General features: G+C 34.7%; 1 protein-coding gene across 1 annotated transcript; it reads right to left on the bottom strand.

The window, feature by feature from the left end:
• Positions 1–15,250: 15,250 nt before the first annotated feature.
• LOC132633737 (probable WRKY transcription factor 49) lies at positions 15,251–17,943 on the bottom strand. The gene is made up of 3 exons (XM_060350228.1): positions 17,489–17,943; positions 16,396–16,560; positions 15,251–15,858 (listed from the first exon to the last, which is right to left on the bottom strand). The coding sequence occupies exons 1-3, from the start codon at positions 17,749–17,751 to the stop codon at positions 15,393–15,395; spliced, it is 894 nt and encodes a 297-aa protein (XP_060206211.1). The 5' UTR covers positions 17,752–17,943; the 3' UTR covers positions 15,251–15,392.
• Between the last annotated feature and the right edge of the window lie 1,081 nt (positions 17,944–19,024).

Consider the following 19,024-nt stretch of genomic DNA (forward strand, 5'->3'; position numbering starts at 1 on the left):
TGTGGCCCATATTTGTAATGAGACATGGGAACAGTCCCGAGGGAAGGATGCACCTTCTGCTACTTGGGACAAATTTGCAGACGCTTTCATTGAGCATTTCATGCTAATTGAGGTCAAAGAAGCCAAGGCTATAGAGTTTGAGAATCTAAGGAAAAAGGACATGACTGTTCAGGACTATTACCTCAAGTTCGTGTCATTGTCCAAACATGCTCCTCACATGGTTTCTGATATGAGAGTCGTGGTTAGAAGATTTGTACTTGGGCTTAAACCCAAGTAGCACAGGGATGCTAACACAGCTGCTCAAAACGACAAGATGACTATTTCCAAGATACTGGCATTCGTGCAAAGTAACGAGACAAGGATGAAGGAAGAAGAAGCCCTGCAAAACCAAACAGATAGATAGTCCAACAAGAAGGCTAAGTTTGCTGGTAATTTCAGTCAGGGAGGTGGCAACTGTCAGTTCTTTAAGAATAGGTCATCAAGACCTGCTCCCTCTAGAGCTAGTGCTCCATCTCAGAGGTCCAAGTTTAACCAGAAAGGCCGGAACTTCGGAACGGTAGGCTCACAGTCACAGGCCAACGTGACCGACCGTAGTTTTCAACACCCTACTTGCAACACCTGTGGTAAGAGACATTCAGGTGTATGCCATTCGGGCATGGATGGTTGTTTTAGGTGTGGTCAGCCAGGTCATTTTCTGCGGGATTGTCCATCCACAAGACAGAATATCGGAGGTAACAATGATGTAGCTCAGTCTACAAATTCAGCAGCTCCCCGAAATTCCCAAGCCCGGCAGGGGCGCGGAGCAATAAAGTCCAGTAATACGGGCGATGGTCAGAACCGTCTGTACGCACTGTCAGGTCGCCAGGATACAGAGGCTCGTGGAGATGTTGTCACAGGTATGCTAACAGTCTTCACCTTCGATATATTTGCTCTTATGGACCCAGGATCCACTCTATCTTATATAACCCCGTATATTGCTAAGAAATTTGGGATAGAACCCAAAAAGTTGCATGAACCTTTTGAAGTATCCACATCGGTTGGGGAATCAGTTATAGCTAGGTGTATCTATAGGGGTTGTCCAGTGTTAATCTACCACCGCAACACCATAGCAAACTTAATAGAATTGGAGATGGTAGATTTTGACATAATTATGGGTATGGATTGGCTAGAGTCCTGTTATGCCTCTGTGGGTTGTAGAACCAAAACTGTGACATTTGATTTTCCTGATGAACTTATAGAATGGAAAGGTAATTCAGTAGCACCCAGGGGTAGATTTATTTCCTACCTTAGAGCCTGAAAGATGATCTCCAAGGGGTATATTTACCACTTAGTTCGAGTCAGGAATGCAGATGCCCAGACTCCAGCTCTTCAGCTAGTACTAGTTGTCAGAGAATTTCGAGAAGTCTTTCTAGATGACCTACCCGGAGTCCCTCCCGATAGGAAAATTGACTTTGGAATTGACCTACTTCCCGGCAATAAGCCGATATCTATTCCGCCGTATAGGATGGCCCCAGCAGAGTTAAAGGAGTTGAAAGTTCAGTTGAAGGATCCTCTTGATAAGGGATTTATAAGGCCAAGTGTCTTGCCTTGGGGCGCACCAGTCTTGTTTGTTCGAAAGAAGGATGGATCCTTGCGTATGTGTACATACTACCATCAGTTGAACAAGGTCACCATTAAAAATAAGTATCCTCTTCCCAGAATAGACGACCTATTTGATCAACTTCAGGGTGCTTAGTGTTATTCCAAGATTGACCTCAGATCAGGCTACCATCAGTTAAAGGTTAAGGAAGTTGACATTCTGAAGACCGCTTTCAGAACTCGTAAAGGTCTGAATTTCTTGCCATGTTATTTGGGTTGACGAATGCACCAACAACTTTCATGGATTTTATGAAAAGAGTCTTCAAGCCTTATCTCGATTTATTCGTCATTGTGTTTATTGATGACATATTGGTGTATTCCCATAGTGAGACAGATCATGCAGAGCATCTCAGAATAGTGTTGTAGACACTTAAGGATCATGAGCTTTTTGCAAAATTCTCAAAGTGCGAGTTTTGGCTTAAGTCAGTGGCATTCCTAGGCCATGTGATTTTAGGTGAACGTGTTAAGGTGGACCTTTAGAAAATTGACGTTGTTAAGAACTGGCCCAGACCCACCTCAGCATCAGACATCAGAGGTTTCTTGGGTCTAGCATGTTATTATAGGTGTTTTGTCGAGGGATTTTCGTCTATGTTAGCTCCGTTGACTAGTTGACTCAGAAGAAAGTCAAATTCCAATGGTCGGATGCATGTGAGCAGAGTTTCGAAGAGTTGAAGAAAAGATTGACTTCTGCTCCAGTTTTGACACTACTAGAAGGAACCGAGGGGTTCGTTGTTTATTACGATGCTTCGGGAGTTGGTCTCGGATATGTTTTAATGCAGCATGGTAAGGTTGTTGCTTATGCGTCTAGACAGCTTAAGACTCATGAGAAGAATTATCCGACTCATGACCTAGAATTGGCAGCTGTGGTTTTTGCACTTAGGATATGGCGGAACTACTTGTATAGAGTGCATGTGGATATTTTCACCGATCATAAAAGCCTGCAATATATTTTCAAGCAAAGAGAGTTGAATCTTAGGTAGAGAAGATGGCTCGAATTGCTTAAGGACTATGATGTGGATATTCTCTATCATCCAGGAAAGACGAATATTGTAGCTGATGCTCTCAGTCAGCGTTCCATGGGAAGTTTAGCTCATGTTGAGGCAGACAAGCGAACTATGACAAAGGAAGTCCACCGCTTAGCAAGCCTAGGAGTTCGACTTCTAAACTTTGAAGATGGTGGAGTTGTTGTTCAGAACAGGGCTGAATCCTCCTTAGTAGCAGAAGTGAAGGAAAAAATAGTTTAGTGATCCCTGCCTGTTACAGCTGAATGAGGGAATTCACAAACACAAGACTACGGCCTCTGAACAAGGGGGAGATGATGGTACTTTGAGGTATAGAAGCAGACTATGCATTCCAGACATAGATGGGCTCAGAGATTGGATTATGTATGAAGCTCACAATTCCAGGTATTCTATTCACCCAGGTTCCACAAAGATGTATCATGATCTTAAGGAGATTTATTGGTGGAATGACATGAAGAAGAACGTAGCAGATTTTGTGGCTAAGTATCCAAATTGTCAGCAAGTTAAAGCCGAACACCAGAGGCCTGGTGGGTTGGCTCAGAACATAGACATTCTTGTCTGGAAATGGGAGATGATAAACATGAATTTCATAACAGGTTTGCCTCGCTCTTTTCGAAATCATGATTCGATTTGGGTGATTGTAGATCGACTTACCAAGTCAGCTCACTTCTTGCCAGTGAAGACTACAGATTCAGTAGAAGATTATGCCAAGTTATATATTCAGGAAATCATCCGATTGCATTTCCTTTGTCCATCATTTCAGACCGTGGTGCTCAATTTACTGCGGACTTTTGGAAATCCTTTCAGAAAGGATTGGGCACAAGGGTGAACCTCAGCACAAATTTTCATCCTCAGACATATGGCCAGGCAGAGCGTACTATTCAGACTCTTGAGGACATGTTGAGAGCATGTGTCCTAGATTTCAAAGGTAATTGGGATGACCATTTGCCTCTCATTGAGTTTTCTTATAATACCAGTTAGCACTCTAGTATCCAGATGGAAACGTTTGAGGCCTTGTATGGGTAGAGATGTAGGTCGCCAATTGGTTGGTTTGGGATTGGTGAAACAGAATTGTTAGGGCCAGACTTGGTCTATCAAGCTATGGAGAAAGTCAAGTTGATTCAAGAGCATTTGAAGACGGCTCAGAGTATCCAAAAGTCCTATTTGGACATGCGGCGTAGAGACTTGGAGTTCCAAGTTGATGATTGGGTGTTTCTGAAAGTTTCGCCTATGAAAGGCGTTATGAGATTTGGGAAGAAAGGGAAGCTTAGTCCCCGCTATATTGGGCCATATAGAATCCTGTGAAGGATCGGGCAAGTGGCTTATGAGTTAGAATTGCCACAAAATTTGGCTGCAGTAAACCCATTATTTCATGTGTCTATGCTGAAGAAGTTCATGGGAGACCCGTCTCTGGTTGTTCCTACAGAAATCGCAGGGGTTAAAGATAGCCTGTCCTATGAAGAGAGCCCACTGGCTATTCTTGATCGTCAAATCCGCAAGTTGAGAACTAAACAGATTGCTTCAGTGAAAGTACTATGGAGAAATCAGAAAGTTGAAGAGGCTACGTGGGAAGCCGAAGAGGACATGAAGTCTAGATATCCTTATCTCTTTGAAGAGCAAGCAGAAAATGCTGAAGGTAACTAAGCTTTTCATTCAGATCCTTATAATATAATCTCCATGTTTTCAGTATTCAGTCAGTTCAGTAGACATTCAGTTTAGTAATCATGTATTCATTCATTCAGTTCAGTGATCACGTGGCTCAGTCAGTTAGTTTTAGGTATCTTAGTTACAGAATAAACGCTGCCAAACTTCCATAGTGTCTCAGAATTAGCCATGATTATAACCAAGACCATCATTCGAGGACGAATGATCCCAAGGGAGAGATAATGTTACACCCCGTATCTTAGAACTAAGGTTAGACTCATATCATTAGAGTTTTAGTGGAACAACTGAAGGTTTGAACGTTTTGCGAAAATGGTTGATAGGCCTACTTCGGGAAGCCATAACTCCTGGATTAGTTGGGAATTTGGGAAAGTACCCTCAATGAAAGTTGTAGTATGTAGAAATACCTTTCTAACGATATAAGGACCAGGCCGATCATAGATCGTAGCAAGGAGATATGATCGTCTCAATATGTCTAATAGTAAGGCACTTAAAATTCTATAGAATCGGCTAAGTTTTCGATACGTCTGCCTTCCAGTTATATTTCGTGAAAATAAGTTGGGAATTTATGAAAACTTAAAACACTAAAGTTGTAGCCCTTTGAAATATCTTTCCAACGGTATATTGTGGAGGCCAAACAGAGCTCTGTACAAGAAGTTATGTCCATTTTACCGAACGCTACATAGAACCGACACACATCACATTTCAGGGCGCGTGTGATGTCCCCGCATCACGGGCCAATCGCATAAAAACTCCCTATATGAATATTGACCTGCAGAGGGTTGTGCACTGCATGTGCGTTGCAGGACCATCGCATAACAGGTCGGGTTTCGAGTCAAAAGTCGGGATTTCGCGTTTTAAGTTGTATTTAAGCTTGGGGTTTATTTCCCTAACACCCCTAATCACGAAACATCACCCTAAAGTCATAGGGAACAAGTTCCAAGCCTCAAGAACCCTCCAAGGTAAGTTTTATCACAATTCTAGGTTGAATTCAAGTCCCTAATCTCTTTCTAACTTGAGTAAACCCTTCTAATCGATAGAGTTGTGAGTGGAACATTATTGTTGGGCGTGGAAACCCTAGAACTCGAATTCAAGTGGATTGAACGTCAAAAAGGAAATGCTTCTACACTCTTATCATTCATAATAGTGAATTGATGAGTTCTTGGGAGAATAGTAAATGAGTTTAGTAAAGAAAATTACACGAACTATAGTAGGGTTTTGAATTGTTGACTTGAGATTGTTATAATCATATGGGTGATGGAGAATGATGTTAATTACATCTAATTGAGATTGTAGAATCACCTAGAAGTAATAGAATGAGAACTGGGTGAAGAAACACCATTAATGGAGATTGTGGAGCTTTATGCCAACTAAGTGTTTGATAAAATGCTTAGATGACCAAAGCATGGATATCATTGCTAATATAGAATCCCTTTGACTTGTATTGATATAGATCAAAGTTGAAAGGGTTGACGAACATTGTATTACGCTCAAAGGCTGGAATTAAGGTATGTGAGGCTAACTATCTACGTTAGGGAATATTCATGATTCTCCCTACACCTCATTCTTCATACTTGTCAGTAATTTGACTCAGAATATAGTTTGGCCCTAGTTTCATGATATGATATAGAACTGTTATCTTTTAGGGTTGCAGTTACAGAATTCGTTCATGGTTGTCACTTTGAACATCATGAACTCAACACATAATCTTTATAGACTTATGCATAATTATCACATGAGTCTCAGTCAGTGTATAACCAGTTATTTGTATGAGTCCCATAATCAGAAACAGTTATCATGATATCAGCTATAGTCAGTCTCAGTCTTGTAAATTGTTAATGGTGAACACCTGTATCTGTATTTTTGGGCCCTAGGCCACAGTTTATGCATACGTATTGCTTGGGCCTGAGGCCACAGTTTTTGTGCACATTATTTAGGCCCTAGGCCACAGTTATATTTACAGTTTTACAGGTGATTCTTCATCCAGAACAGGGAGTACTTCAGCTTCTTGTTTTCCTGTTTAGTTCAGTTTTAGTTTCAGTTCCAGTATTTTATTGCTTCAGTTGTTTTCATACCAGTACAATTCAAATGTGCTGATGTCCCTTTTTATTGCTTGGGGGCCTGCATCTCGCGATGCAGGTAACGACATAAAGGTTGACGATCCAGCTACTTAGGAGTGTTCGTATCAGCTACTGTGGTGAGCCCTAGTTTCCTTCAAGGCGATATCAGTCATGCAATTCTTACAGCTTTCTAGACAGTTACCTTTTTGTATTCATTAGAGGCTTCATAGACACAGTCCAGACAGTCAGATATTTGTTATGTTAGCCTTGTAGACAGTTATACTGAGTCGTTCAGTTGTTTTGGTTTAGCCATGTTGGCTACTTTCAGATATGTTCAGATTGTCTAAGTATTTCCGCATTATGATATTTCAGTTAGACTTTTAGTTAATCAGCATGTGTTAGTTTTATTTTAGAAATTAGTTATGTTTTGGTATCATATGTTGATTCAGCCGGCCAGTTGGTTCGCTCGGTCACATGCAGTCAGGCACCGGGTGCCGTGTTACGTCCAGGCCCAGGTTCGGGGTGTGACACCAAATAGGAAGTCCAATAAATGGTCCACGCTAAAAATATCAATTATTAACCATGATATTTTAATCATGATCAAATTAGGACGTAATTAATTTAAAATACGACTATTAAATCCATTTTTGCAGATATGGCCTCAATTTGCTTTAAAACTAAATGATTGTTGTAATTCAAACCTTTTATCTAGCTGATTGCAAAAATATCCTTGAATAATCTTAATCTGATTAATTATTTCAAATAAAGCCTTATCTTTGTTTAAATTAACCAATTAAAGCTAATTTGCGCTAATGACCTCAATTGATTTGCCAATGGATTTGGTCATCTCAATTAAAGCCACTAGGAGGATAAATTCACAAAAATGACCCCAATCACCTTAAACCATGAATTGGTTAATTCAAATGTGGTCATTTATGTAAAATAATTAAATAATCAAAACCGATTTTGCAAAATGACCCCTCTAATTAACCAAATTAATTACTAGAACAATTTATTAATTTAAACAATTATGCAAACACACATAATTAAAGATTGAGGGGTAAAATGGTCAATTCCTTTAATTAATCAAATTCCTCGGACAAAATAGGATAAATTATCTGCTAATCAGACTTTTCCCTAACTAAACAATTAAATGAATAATTATTCAAAATTGTTTTGCTTTCAATTAAATAAAATATTCCATAAAGGTCATAAAATATCAATTAATTTCTAAATAATTTATATTGCCATGAATATATTTGTTTTATCAATTTAAAAGAGTAAAACATTGACCTGAACAATTTTATAAAATCTATTTAGGCCCTTTAAGGTGCACAACTTATTTCATTTATTATCCAAAGACTCTGAGTAACTAAAATAAATTATGTGAGGTCAAAAATTAGGTGTCAACACTATAAATTCTCCTTGCCGTAAAATCCCGAGATTCGAAGCTTCAACAGGCCCAAAATTAGGGTCGGTTCCAAACTTCAATTAAGGTTTCTATAAAACCGTAGAAAAGACATGAAGAAGAGCAAAACAAGTTTTGAATGGTGATGGATTATGTAAGAATCCACTGAATGAACTTCGGACAAAAAAAAAAACATATGATTCTCTTAATTTTCTTCTGTCAATAGTTGAAGTCAAATTGAAACCCCCGGAAAGATGCCAAAAGGAAAGGGAAAGAGACCTCAATTACTAAGAGAAAAATAGGCATTGACGACTCTTATTTTGAAGATGAAATTGAGACTTCAAAAATCCAAAAAGGCAATAGTTGGCATATCTATGTAAGGTGTATGTAGGGGTATACAAAGTAAACCGATAAACCGAGTCACATTGGGGAAAAAAATCGACTAGTGGTTTGATTTGACTTGGTTGGTGTTGAAAAAAAAAACCAATCATAATTGGTTTGGTTTGGTTTTAGCTAAAAAAAAGTCAAACCGAATCAAACCAACCCGACATTACATGTATTCTATTTTTAAAATATTTTATACATAAAATATTTATTTGTAATGTATTTTATAAATATTTCTTAAATTTTTTCTTAGTTGTTTTTTAATCTATTATCATATTATTCAAGCTTGAACTTACAATTTTGAATGTCAATAAGTTTTATATCCTATGGATATTAGTAACTCAAATAAAGTCCAAACCAAAACCAACTCAACACTAATACTAACAAAAGAAATTCAATTTATCACTAGGAATCCAATAATATTGGATATCTATTCTTTAGTTTTGCATAATTTGGTTAGAGAGTGAAAATACATAACTTTAAGTTTTTTTCCTTTGTCATATAATTAATACTTATTAGTCGTACTTATTTTAGCATGACTTAGTATTTTTAGATTATGCTCATTTTCTTTATAGATTATTAATTAGCAATATTTATTTTAATCGACTTTATTATCTTTTTTTTTTTTAATATTTTAATACAATGTCATCACTTTTCTCATATTTTGTGTTATTTTTTTAAGAAACATTTTAATTATATAGTTGTATCTTACTAGGACTAGAGAAATATTTGAAGTAAAAGTATATATGTTTTGTATCAAGACTATTCCGGAAAAAAAATCCCGAAAAACCCGAGAAAACCCGAGGTTGAAAAATTCAAATTTTACTGGTTTGGTTTGATGTATAAATTTAAAAACGCGATGCAATTGGTTCGGTTTGGTGTTTAAAAAATTCGAACCAACCTAGTCCATCTACACCTCTAGGTGTATGTATGGTGTATGAAATGTGGTTCTTACCTTTAGGCCATATAAGATAGTCGTTAACATATATATGTAAGGTGTATGTCAAGCGTATGGAATGTGGTTACCTTTTTATGTCATGTAAGACAATAGTTAGCAAAAATGTGTGGTGTATATGTGAGGCGTGTGAAATGTATTTTTATCTTTTATGTCTTTTGGCTGAATATTGATTGAGAACCATTGAAAAAGAATTGAAAGTTGTCTAAAGCTGAAACTTGACCCCTCAATTACTAAGTTGGCAGTTCAAATTGCAACTGTAATTTCTTCATCTTTTCTGTTGATTCATAAAAGGTTAACTTGAACCTGAAATTCTGTCACGATAGTTATTGCAATGCGAAGTTTTTTGTGAGGTGTGGTGTTGTTGAGTTTCTATATTGTGAGAAGCTAATCAATCATAACTTTAGGATCTAACTGTAATGTTGTTGTGAACTGAAGGCACAACCCAACATTAACGGGAACATAGTCATGTTTAAAATTTGAGGTTTATTGTATCAGTTTGAACAGTTTGGAAAGTTATATTGATGCACTAAAATCTCAATTATTTAGCACTTTATATGCAATTATTATGATTAGGAACTTGTTTTGGTTGTTTGAAATCTCTTGGTGCATAGAACTGCTGTTGAGATTTGATGAATCAGATTTCATGTTGGTATTGAAAATCAATACTTGAAGTGGTTATAATCTGCTGTTGTCAGATGTGTTTATCCAATTTAAAGCAATAGTTCTAGCCCAGTTTATTTTATAAAAATCTGCACATGTATTTGACTAGATTAAATAATATGTATGTAATGTGTATGAAATTTTTATAGAATGTTGTTTCCTGAAATCTTATTCATAGTTTCATTGACATGTTTTTCAACAAGTTGGTGTGATTATATATTACTTGAGGAACAAGGCTAAATATGGGTCAAATAACTCAGTCATATATGTAACAACTGACTGTTTTTTCAAACCGTGGGTTGAGTTGATCCACCAGCAATTTAAGGATAGCAATTATGATACTAATCTGATCACTCCAGATCATGATGTGGCGCAAGTTATCCGTGGATTTAAGCTGCTTGTAAATATTGCTTAGGATAAATTCGATTGTGTGCTCGTACCGATTAATGTTGTTTGTCCAAACAGAAAAGGGGAATTGGCACGGCGTATCAAGAAGAGAAAACTCTATAATGAGATCCAGTGACTAAAACTGGACTCATGTGGGCCCAATTTTTGTAGAGAAAATTACATGATAAGTCAAGCTTTTAGAGTTAGGCACATAAATAGCACAACTTTTAAAGTTTTTCAAATTAAGGAAAATATTATACGAAAAGGAATCCCACTAAATTAGGGATTCGTTATTGATTAGTATAATTTATCTCCCTACTTTAGGTGATAAACCCAACTCTATTATATCATCTATATCTCTTCTTCAATAGATACATATCTTTTTTTCACTTCTTTTTCTTATACACTCCTCAACTGCTACTACATCTTCTTAATCATTTCCATTTTTCCACATTGGCTGTTGAGAAAGGCTAAGGTTAGAAAAAAAAAATTGCCGTACGTTAAAATATTTATTAAGAAAAATTAAAAATATATTTAAAAAAAAAAGATCCAGCAAATACATTTCAAAACAACATATTCGAAAGACAATTATTATATGAGGTGTAACTGCATATATAAATTTCTTTGAAGCACGCGAAATTATATTAGGTATAAAAATTTATCATACAAGGTATAATAAAATTATATGTGGTATATGAAATGTATACAAGGTTTAATAAAATGTATAACAAAATTATACTAGATATATAAAATTTATTATACAAGGTATAATAAGATGTATATACGATATAAAAAACACTTACAGAAGAATTCACATATTCATGATATGTATTTTGTATAAGTTAAAAAACACTTACAGAAGAATTCACATATTCATGATATGTATTTTGTATAAGTTTATTTCTGATATAACTTTAATTTCAAAATATTACTTATATGATATTTATATAATAAAAAAGAATTACATCCATGTGTATTCCTCAATATTTTGTATATTTTTTAACTACAATAGTGCATATGCTTAAAATATTTCTTATCATACAATTATACAATATAAATTAGATCAACTTTTGCTTTTTATATATATTAATGATTTGTATATCTTTTATATGCATTTAATAAGATTGAAAAGCTTATGTCTTTGAAATTAAATTTAATCGTATAGGAAGATATTAGCAAAAAAGTAGGAACATAGGTTTCCTTATACATAGGAAGTTGCTTTAATATAGAACTCTTAATTAAACTGCTATTAAATGTTTACTACATTCACCTGTTAACAATATGTAAATATTTTTATGTTCTTGTTTACTTACGTTTGTAGACACGTAATTTTTTACCCTCCCGGGATGTTTTCATTGGCTTATTGATTAATTATTCTTTTTAGTCTAATCTTGAATTTTAACTATTATTTCATTTTTAGTAGGTTTGTTTGTGAAAATGAAAAAAAGGACAAAAAATATTCGCTATTTTCAAGGCATAAGTTTTGTGTTTAAAAGAAAGAAAAATTACAAAAAATAGGTTTCTTTTAATCTAGTTTTTCTAAGTTAATTCTATTTTTTGGTTTTTCCTTAGTCTATTTATTTAATTTTTTCTTAGTTTTGGTTTAAAAATAGTTGATTAATATATTTATTTTGGTATTTTATATATCCTTTTAATGGAAAAGAAAAATAAAAATGGAACCAATGATGGCCCGCCCTTGGCAAAATTTCACCCTATCCACACAAAAAAGGCACAATCCATTTTAGGAAGGGAATATTTTTTTCATCCTTCAAGATATTTTTATTCATATGGGCATTTTGGGAAAAGAAACAAAGGAATAACACACTCAAAACCCTAGTCTAGACACCCTATAAATATCTAATTATAGAAACCTAGAGACCTACCTGGTTTTCCACACATTAGCCGCATACTAAACAACCAAAAATCAGCCCCATGTATCTCCTCTTCAATTTCTTAACTACCTCCTAATAAAAAATACCATAGTTGTACCGTCCATAAACCACCACTTTTCCTCCATTAAACATTACCTTAAACTAAAGAAAACAAGAAAAAAAAATTAGTCGTCTTCTCCATTTTTTGTTCACCGGAAAATCACCATCTTCATTTCTTCACCGGAAATATCCACCACCTCAAAAACCCACACCATCGTTAAACCACTGCTCCATTAAACCATTGCCTAAACACTCACCTTTAACACCATTAAAATCAGCTCACAAACACACCATCAAAACCACCATTTTCGGCAAGGTTGCAGAATCGAGGTTTCCGGTCCAAACTTGCGGTTTCAAATTTGTTGAAAGCTCTTAAAGGTCCATTCTTTACCTTGTTCATGATTAACACGTGGAATTTGATCTTCTGCTTTGTGTAATATATTGAAGCATGAATGATATTTTGTTTTAAATAGTTATATCAATACGTGTTATTAGCATATTTATCTTGGGTATTCTGTTTAAGTTGACCGCACTGTTAAACTTTTGATTTTATTTAAGTCTTTTGTTTATTTTAAGATTCGCTGCTTTGTCTGGTTTCAAATGGGTGTATTTTCATAATTAAAACAATGGGTAAAATAACTATTAGGAAAAGGAAACAATCTTGAATTATTACTCCCCTAAGAACGTAATTCGATAAGTCCCTTTTAATTCTATTTAGCATTATGTGAGTGTAAGTTAACGGGGTTTCAATTTAATGAAAACGAGTGGATAAAGATGTATGGGTTAAATTTATCACTGTGGGTTTTGGCTAGTTAAAATTCGTTTGAAGAAAGAAAGTGCACTTCTTTACTGGTTTTTCTTTTATTATCTAACAAATGACACGTTTTTTTTAGTAGGAATATATACTAGCTTATTTTTCTAATATTTTTATTTCTTACTCTTATTGTCCACTGGAGTTGCATGACGAACCTTCCTTTTAATTTTGGATGGTTAAAGTCTCTGTTTCTTTGAAAAGAATAAAAAGAGAAAATATGCTTCTGTTATTATCCTTTCATTATTGACGCTTTATTTAGGATGCCAAATATTGTGATTTTGTTGTTACATTTCCGTTTTAGTTTTATTACTCATTAACGTCTCTGACAGTTTGTTTGGATGGTTGTTACCTATTGTATTGTACTGTGTTGTTAGGTTAAATACAATGTTTGTTTTGATTGTTATTTTAATTTTAATATATTGTATCGTTAAATCCGTCGTTACGTAACGATGAAAAGTCCCATTTTATGTAACAACCGATTTGGTATTATTGCATCGTTACCTTATCTTTTCCTCTCATTTTTATTATCTAATAATTCTATTTTATCATTTATCCTAACTTTTTGAGGTAGCTCTATCCGGTATCCTACTTTTCTTGTAAGTTTATCCTTCAGATCGTTGATGCGTGAGATTATGTAATGACGAGAAACGATACAATCTATCCAAACATTGTGCTAATCAAAACAATACAACACAATACAATATAACACATTACAATACAATACGATACATTATGAAACAATATGTAACAACCATCCAAACAAAGTGTGAGATAATGTTTGATAAGTTATCGGGTTACCGTTCGGCTGTCTAATAGTTTCTTGAGAAATAATTGTGGCCTATCCTTTAAGGCACCGATTAATTAATTGATTGTGAGATGAGAGAGATGGCGGTTTAAGATGTTTGTTTCGATTAAGAATGCGGCTACACATCTTATTCCGAGACACCCTAATAACTCAAGGATGCGGTTACGTACCTTGGCCGAACTCTTTTTTTAATAATTAATTTTGTTTCGAGTAAGAATGCAGTTATGCATCTTATTTTGAGACGCTTAAAAGATCCGGAATGCGGTTACGCATCCATGTTAAGACAAAAAAAAAAAGGTAAAAAGTTCAATAAATAAAAGTACGAGCAAATCAAGGCTCAGATACATAATATGTCCAAAGATTAGTTTAAGCTAAGTATAAGTCGATAAAGCGACCGTGCTAGAACCACGGGACTCGGGGAATGCCTAACACCTTCTCCCCGGTCAACAGAATTCCTTACCCGGTCTTCTGCTTTCGCGGACCATAATAAAAGAGTCATTTCCTTTTGATTAGGGATTCATAAGGTGGCTTGGAACACCAAAACTCAATTCCAAGTGGCGACTCTGTAAATAAAATAATCCCTTTTCAAAATCGTCACTTCAAATGGAAAAACTCTTTAATAATAAAACCTGCGCGTTTATAACGCGGGGGCGCAAAAAGGGGTGTGACAACGTTTTCCCCATTTTTGTATCTATGATGGGCTAAAAGTTGATGGATCTTTGGAAGAGGAAAATGTTGGCAAATAGTCATTTTCCACATTGCTATTAAATATTAGCCACTATTAAAAAGCTATTACTACTATTTAACTACTCTTTTAATATGAAAAAAGTTTTGAACAAGAATATCCCCAATTAAAAGGACGAACAACTCCAGCAAATGGTGCTGAAATCTGAAGGTTGACAAGTGAAACACAAATACGATTCATGCCGTTCAAATCTTTATAAGTTAAAAATCAAAGAATCATTCATGTTTTTCTTTCTTCCTCATTTCACATGTATAAATTTTACAAGGTTTCACCCCAATTTACTCTGCTAAGTTTCTCATGTAATAATTTTCCTACAACAATACATAGTGTGTCATACATATTATAATTTATTAGAAAAAAACTAATTATGTGACCAAGAAAATGAAGGAGATAGCTATTTTTTGGCTAACGGTGTAAAAGGTTTCTTCGTCATTTTGCCCTGTATTTCATATTAAGAGTTTGTTAGAACCAAAATATATTCTGAAAAGAAAAAAAAAAGGAACTAAAATTTTGGAATTTCTAAAATGGGAAGTGACATTACGCTTTTATTATTTACATTTATTATTTTTATAGGGCTTTTAACACATATGACCACTTGGCTAAAAATAATTACATCAGCTAGTCCATATTTTTTTTAAAATATATTCACTAATTATGTATAAAATATGTATATTATTATGTAAAATATATATTTGTTGGCTATTATTTTGATGAGTGGATATATGTGTGAAAACACTTTAATTTATATTGATTTAGGAGAACCGAGTCCATCGACAGGGCAAAACTAATTTCATCCACATGTAACAAAACTTTACAAGGATTTCACCCCAATTTATTTAGCTAAGATCCCCTTGTAATAATTTTCCTACAACAATACATAGTCTCTACTATCATACATACAATAATTTACTAGAAAAACTAATTATTTGACCAAGAAAATGAAGGAGAAGTTGGTGGTGATGAACAAGAGCAAGATGAAGAATAGGAATTTGTGGGCTTCATAGATGGGTTTCGAACCATTAATGGCACCACATCGTCAAGTAACCCTTGTGGGATTACACTGAATATGTTGTTGTTTTCTCCTAGTAACCCTTGTGAGCCCATTCCACCAAAGTCCAATCCTTGTGGGTTTGGGTTGAAAAGTTTTGGGCTTTCATCAACTTCACTTGCATTTTCAGATTCATAGTTTTGGGCTTTTGAATGTGTTAATTTGGGCTTTTTATTGGGCTGATCTGCAAATTGTGGTGGATCGAGAGTGATAAATGGGTAAGCAAAATGTAGATGAAGGCCTTCATAAGTGATTATGAAAGTGTCTGGCTCATCGCTTGACCTCTCCACTTGTTTTTTGGCACCACACCTTGGATTAGTGCATTTGTAGTAGCTCCTGTTAAAACCAATTCAATAACATCAAAAGACAATTCAGATAAAAAAATTTGTGGGGGAAGTGCACGGATAATTCATGTTGATGTCACCATTTAATTTATGCCGGCTTTTCAAATATCTTTGTACGTGTATCTACTTTGGAGTGTCTGAAGTTAATCTTAACAAGGTCTAACTTTAGACACAATGTTTGAACTTTCATATGGTTGAAGTACGGTCATGTTTGTCTTATTTCTGTCATTTTTGCTTGAATTTTAGTTATATATAAATAAAATTCAGTCATTTTTGACTTACTTCAGGCACATAAGCTGAAAGTTTAGCCATTTTTTGCTACAGTCATTTTTGTCTTACTTCAGCCATTTTTATCCGAAGTTCACACACATATGACCGAAGTTCAAATAAAAATGAATAAAGTTCGGCTAAATATGATTAAAGTCCAAACAAATTGATTCTAACTATTGTTCTGGAAAGACAATATAATTAAAACTCTTTTTCTATGAACAAGAAAATGAGGCTAACTGATTACATATGACTACCATACCTGGGATATGGGCTATTCTTAATGGATTTCTGGCCATATTTTCTCCACTTATAACCATCATCAGCCATTGCATTACCACAAGTCTTTATTCTCAAAGTATATTTAGCCTCATATGCTTCTTGCTTACTCATCGTCAAGTTCAACCCTCTTCCCAACCCTAAATTCCTGCATTATATGGACAAAATTCAAGTTCATTGCAAAGAAAACAAAATCCAAGATTTGCTTTATGTAGTAATAATTAAAATTAGATTAGCATAGACTCGTATAGGGGTATCCAACAAACAGAACAAGAAAAGGTGAACTTGTTAGAAAAGGACTTAAGTTATACATAGATTTTTTGCGGTCAGTGTAATTTAACATGTTATAGGCTTATAGGGGGCTAGCTTTCATATTTACTAGGTCATCAAGTAATTTTTACACCACCAAAGATTACAGTGGGGTGACAATTACTCCTCCATCCCGAACTAGAATTCATGGGTTCAAATCCTGGAAATAATATAGTTATGGTGGAGAGCACTTTAACCCCAACGTGGAATTTTCCAATATGAATCTGGATTAGTTACGCTCCAAAGCAGCCAGTACCAAACATCAGAGGGAAACCAAAAAAAAATCGAGTAATGTTTAATATCGATATCCCTATAGCTACATTACAAGTGGCCTCAGTGCGTAAATATATATTTAATTGTTAATCTAGTATAAGCAGTTAATAATTTGCTATCACATATTAAAAAACTACACTACAACAACAAACTCAGTGTAATTTCACATATGAGGTTTGAGAAGGAAAGAATGTATACAGACCTTATTCCTATCTTGTGAAGGTAGGAAGACCGTGTTCAATAGACCCTTGGCTCAAGGGGTGAGGAAAAAGCAGTAACGACAACAAGATAGTGAGATAAACGAAACAGAAGAAACAATCATATAGTACTAAAGATATAAGAATAAGAAAACTCAAGAAAAAAAATCTAAAACGCATGGAATGAAAAAGGAATAGGTCTGACATATTAAACTACACGAATAATGTAAAAAATCTTTGCGTTGTTAGTGCATATAACTTAAATTTGTGAGAAAAACATGAAGAGAAAATTCAGACCTTGCATGTGAAACATCATGAGATTGAACTCCATAGCTTGTCACTGACAAACCACTCTCTGTATCATCAATGTTTGGTCCTGAGTGAACAATGGAGCTCTTTGTTACAAGTGAATTATCACTTGAAGAAGGGTAGCTTGTAGAGGTTGAATATTCTTGAGGTGCCAAAATGAATGGTGATTCATCATCAAGAAGTTCCTTTATCAACTCATCTTCATATGACCATGAATTCTTGATAAGCCCCTCTTCCTCCATTATTAGCATTTTACTACAAGTACACACTAGCTAGCTCTTAGCTTTGTTGGTACTTAGCTGTGATATTCTTATGCAGTTGGTAACTTATAAGGGGTTTAAAGAAAGTGAGGAAAAGGTGAAGGAGAGTGGAGCAGATGAAGGGGAATCAAATTTCTTGATGTGTTTGCCTTATTCTGTTATAGTTCTACTACTATAATATATAAAGCTAATATAATTGGTAGTTGATGCTTTACGTGTACTGTACATATATACTATGATATTTAAAGGGATAAGGTATGCAGAATCCGTGTGTTCTGTTTTTTTTCTTCTATATAAACGTGTTTTTTAAGTGTAAATTTTACAATACATGGAATATTTTTCAATACCTATGTATAATACATACAATAAAATGTACTAATTCTAAAGACAAGAATGTATTATTTCAGATTAAATGAACTTGCTTTCAAATGAATAATATGCAATCATCTCATTTTCTGGTTGCTTTTAGGAGACTACTTAGGTAGAATACCAAGCCAGCTAAGGACAGTTCCTTGAAGTCTGCTAATTTTGTTTTTGTTTTTACTGAAAAAACTTAACCGGTTCTATGTGGTAAAAGAAATAAAAACAAAACAGAAAAATAGCTATGCCTCAATCCAATCAAGTTACCAAGAAGGATTGTTATGGAGTAGTGCCAGAAGTCTCTGTTTTGAGCCTTTTTTTAAGGAGTGTTTTACCTCCTAATATGGAACTTCCATGTTCGAGTCCGGATTTTCGTCTGACCTAATGCGGGTACCTGACACCAGATGGAAAATCGAAAAAGAATTTGATCAAGTTGTGATCGTCTATATGAATCCTTAATAGTAACCATGTCGCTCCAATTAAGTCATTTCAGAGCAAGATCCTTGTGGTATAAAATACTACTAGAAGTACTACATTTTTTTTTCCTCTGATAGATTTTTTTTGTTTTATATTTTAAAAGAATTTAAATTAATAGAAAATGTGGCACTGCAGTTGAACTACCGTCACAATTGTTTATTGAAGATACTAAATTATTTAAAATTTGCTGAATTCTCATATCTTGTGTATTTGTCCTGCTAGGTATTTTGAAGAAATGTGGACCTATGCCACCTGAACCATGACTGGTGTTTGGTAGAGATACGTGAACAAGAGTCAACCACTAAAGAAGGATTTGAAAAGATGCTATTTTAATACTTAATTGGAACTAAGTATTGGTCTTAATATTCCTTTTATCCATTTTAGGAAAGGTTCTCATCTCATGGGCAGTTGAATACCAAGTATAGTT

This window comes from Lycium barbarum, chromosome 3 (genome assembly GCF_019175385.1).
Source record: "Lycium barbarum isolate Lr01 chromosome 3, ASM1917538v2, whole genome shotgun sequence".
In the NCBI taxonomy this organism is placed as follows: domain Eukaryota; kingdom Viridiplantae; phylum Streptophyta; class Magnoliopsida; order Solanales; family Solanaceae; genus Lycium; species Lycium barbarum.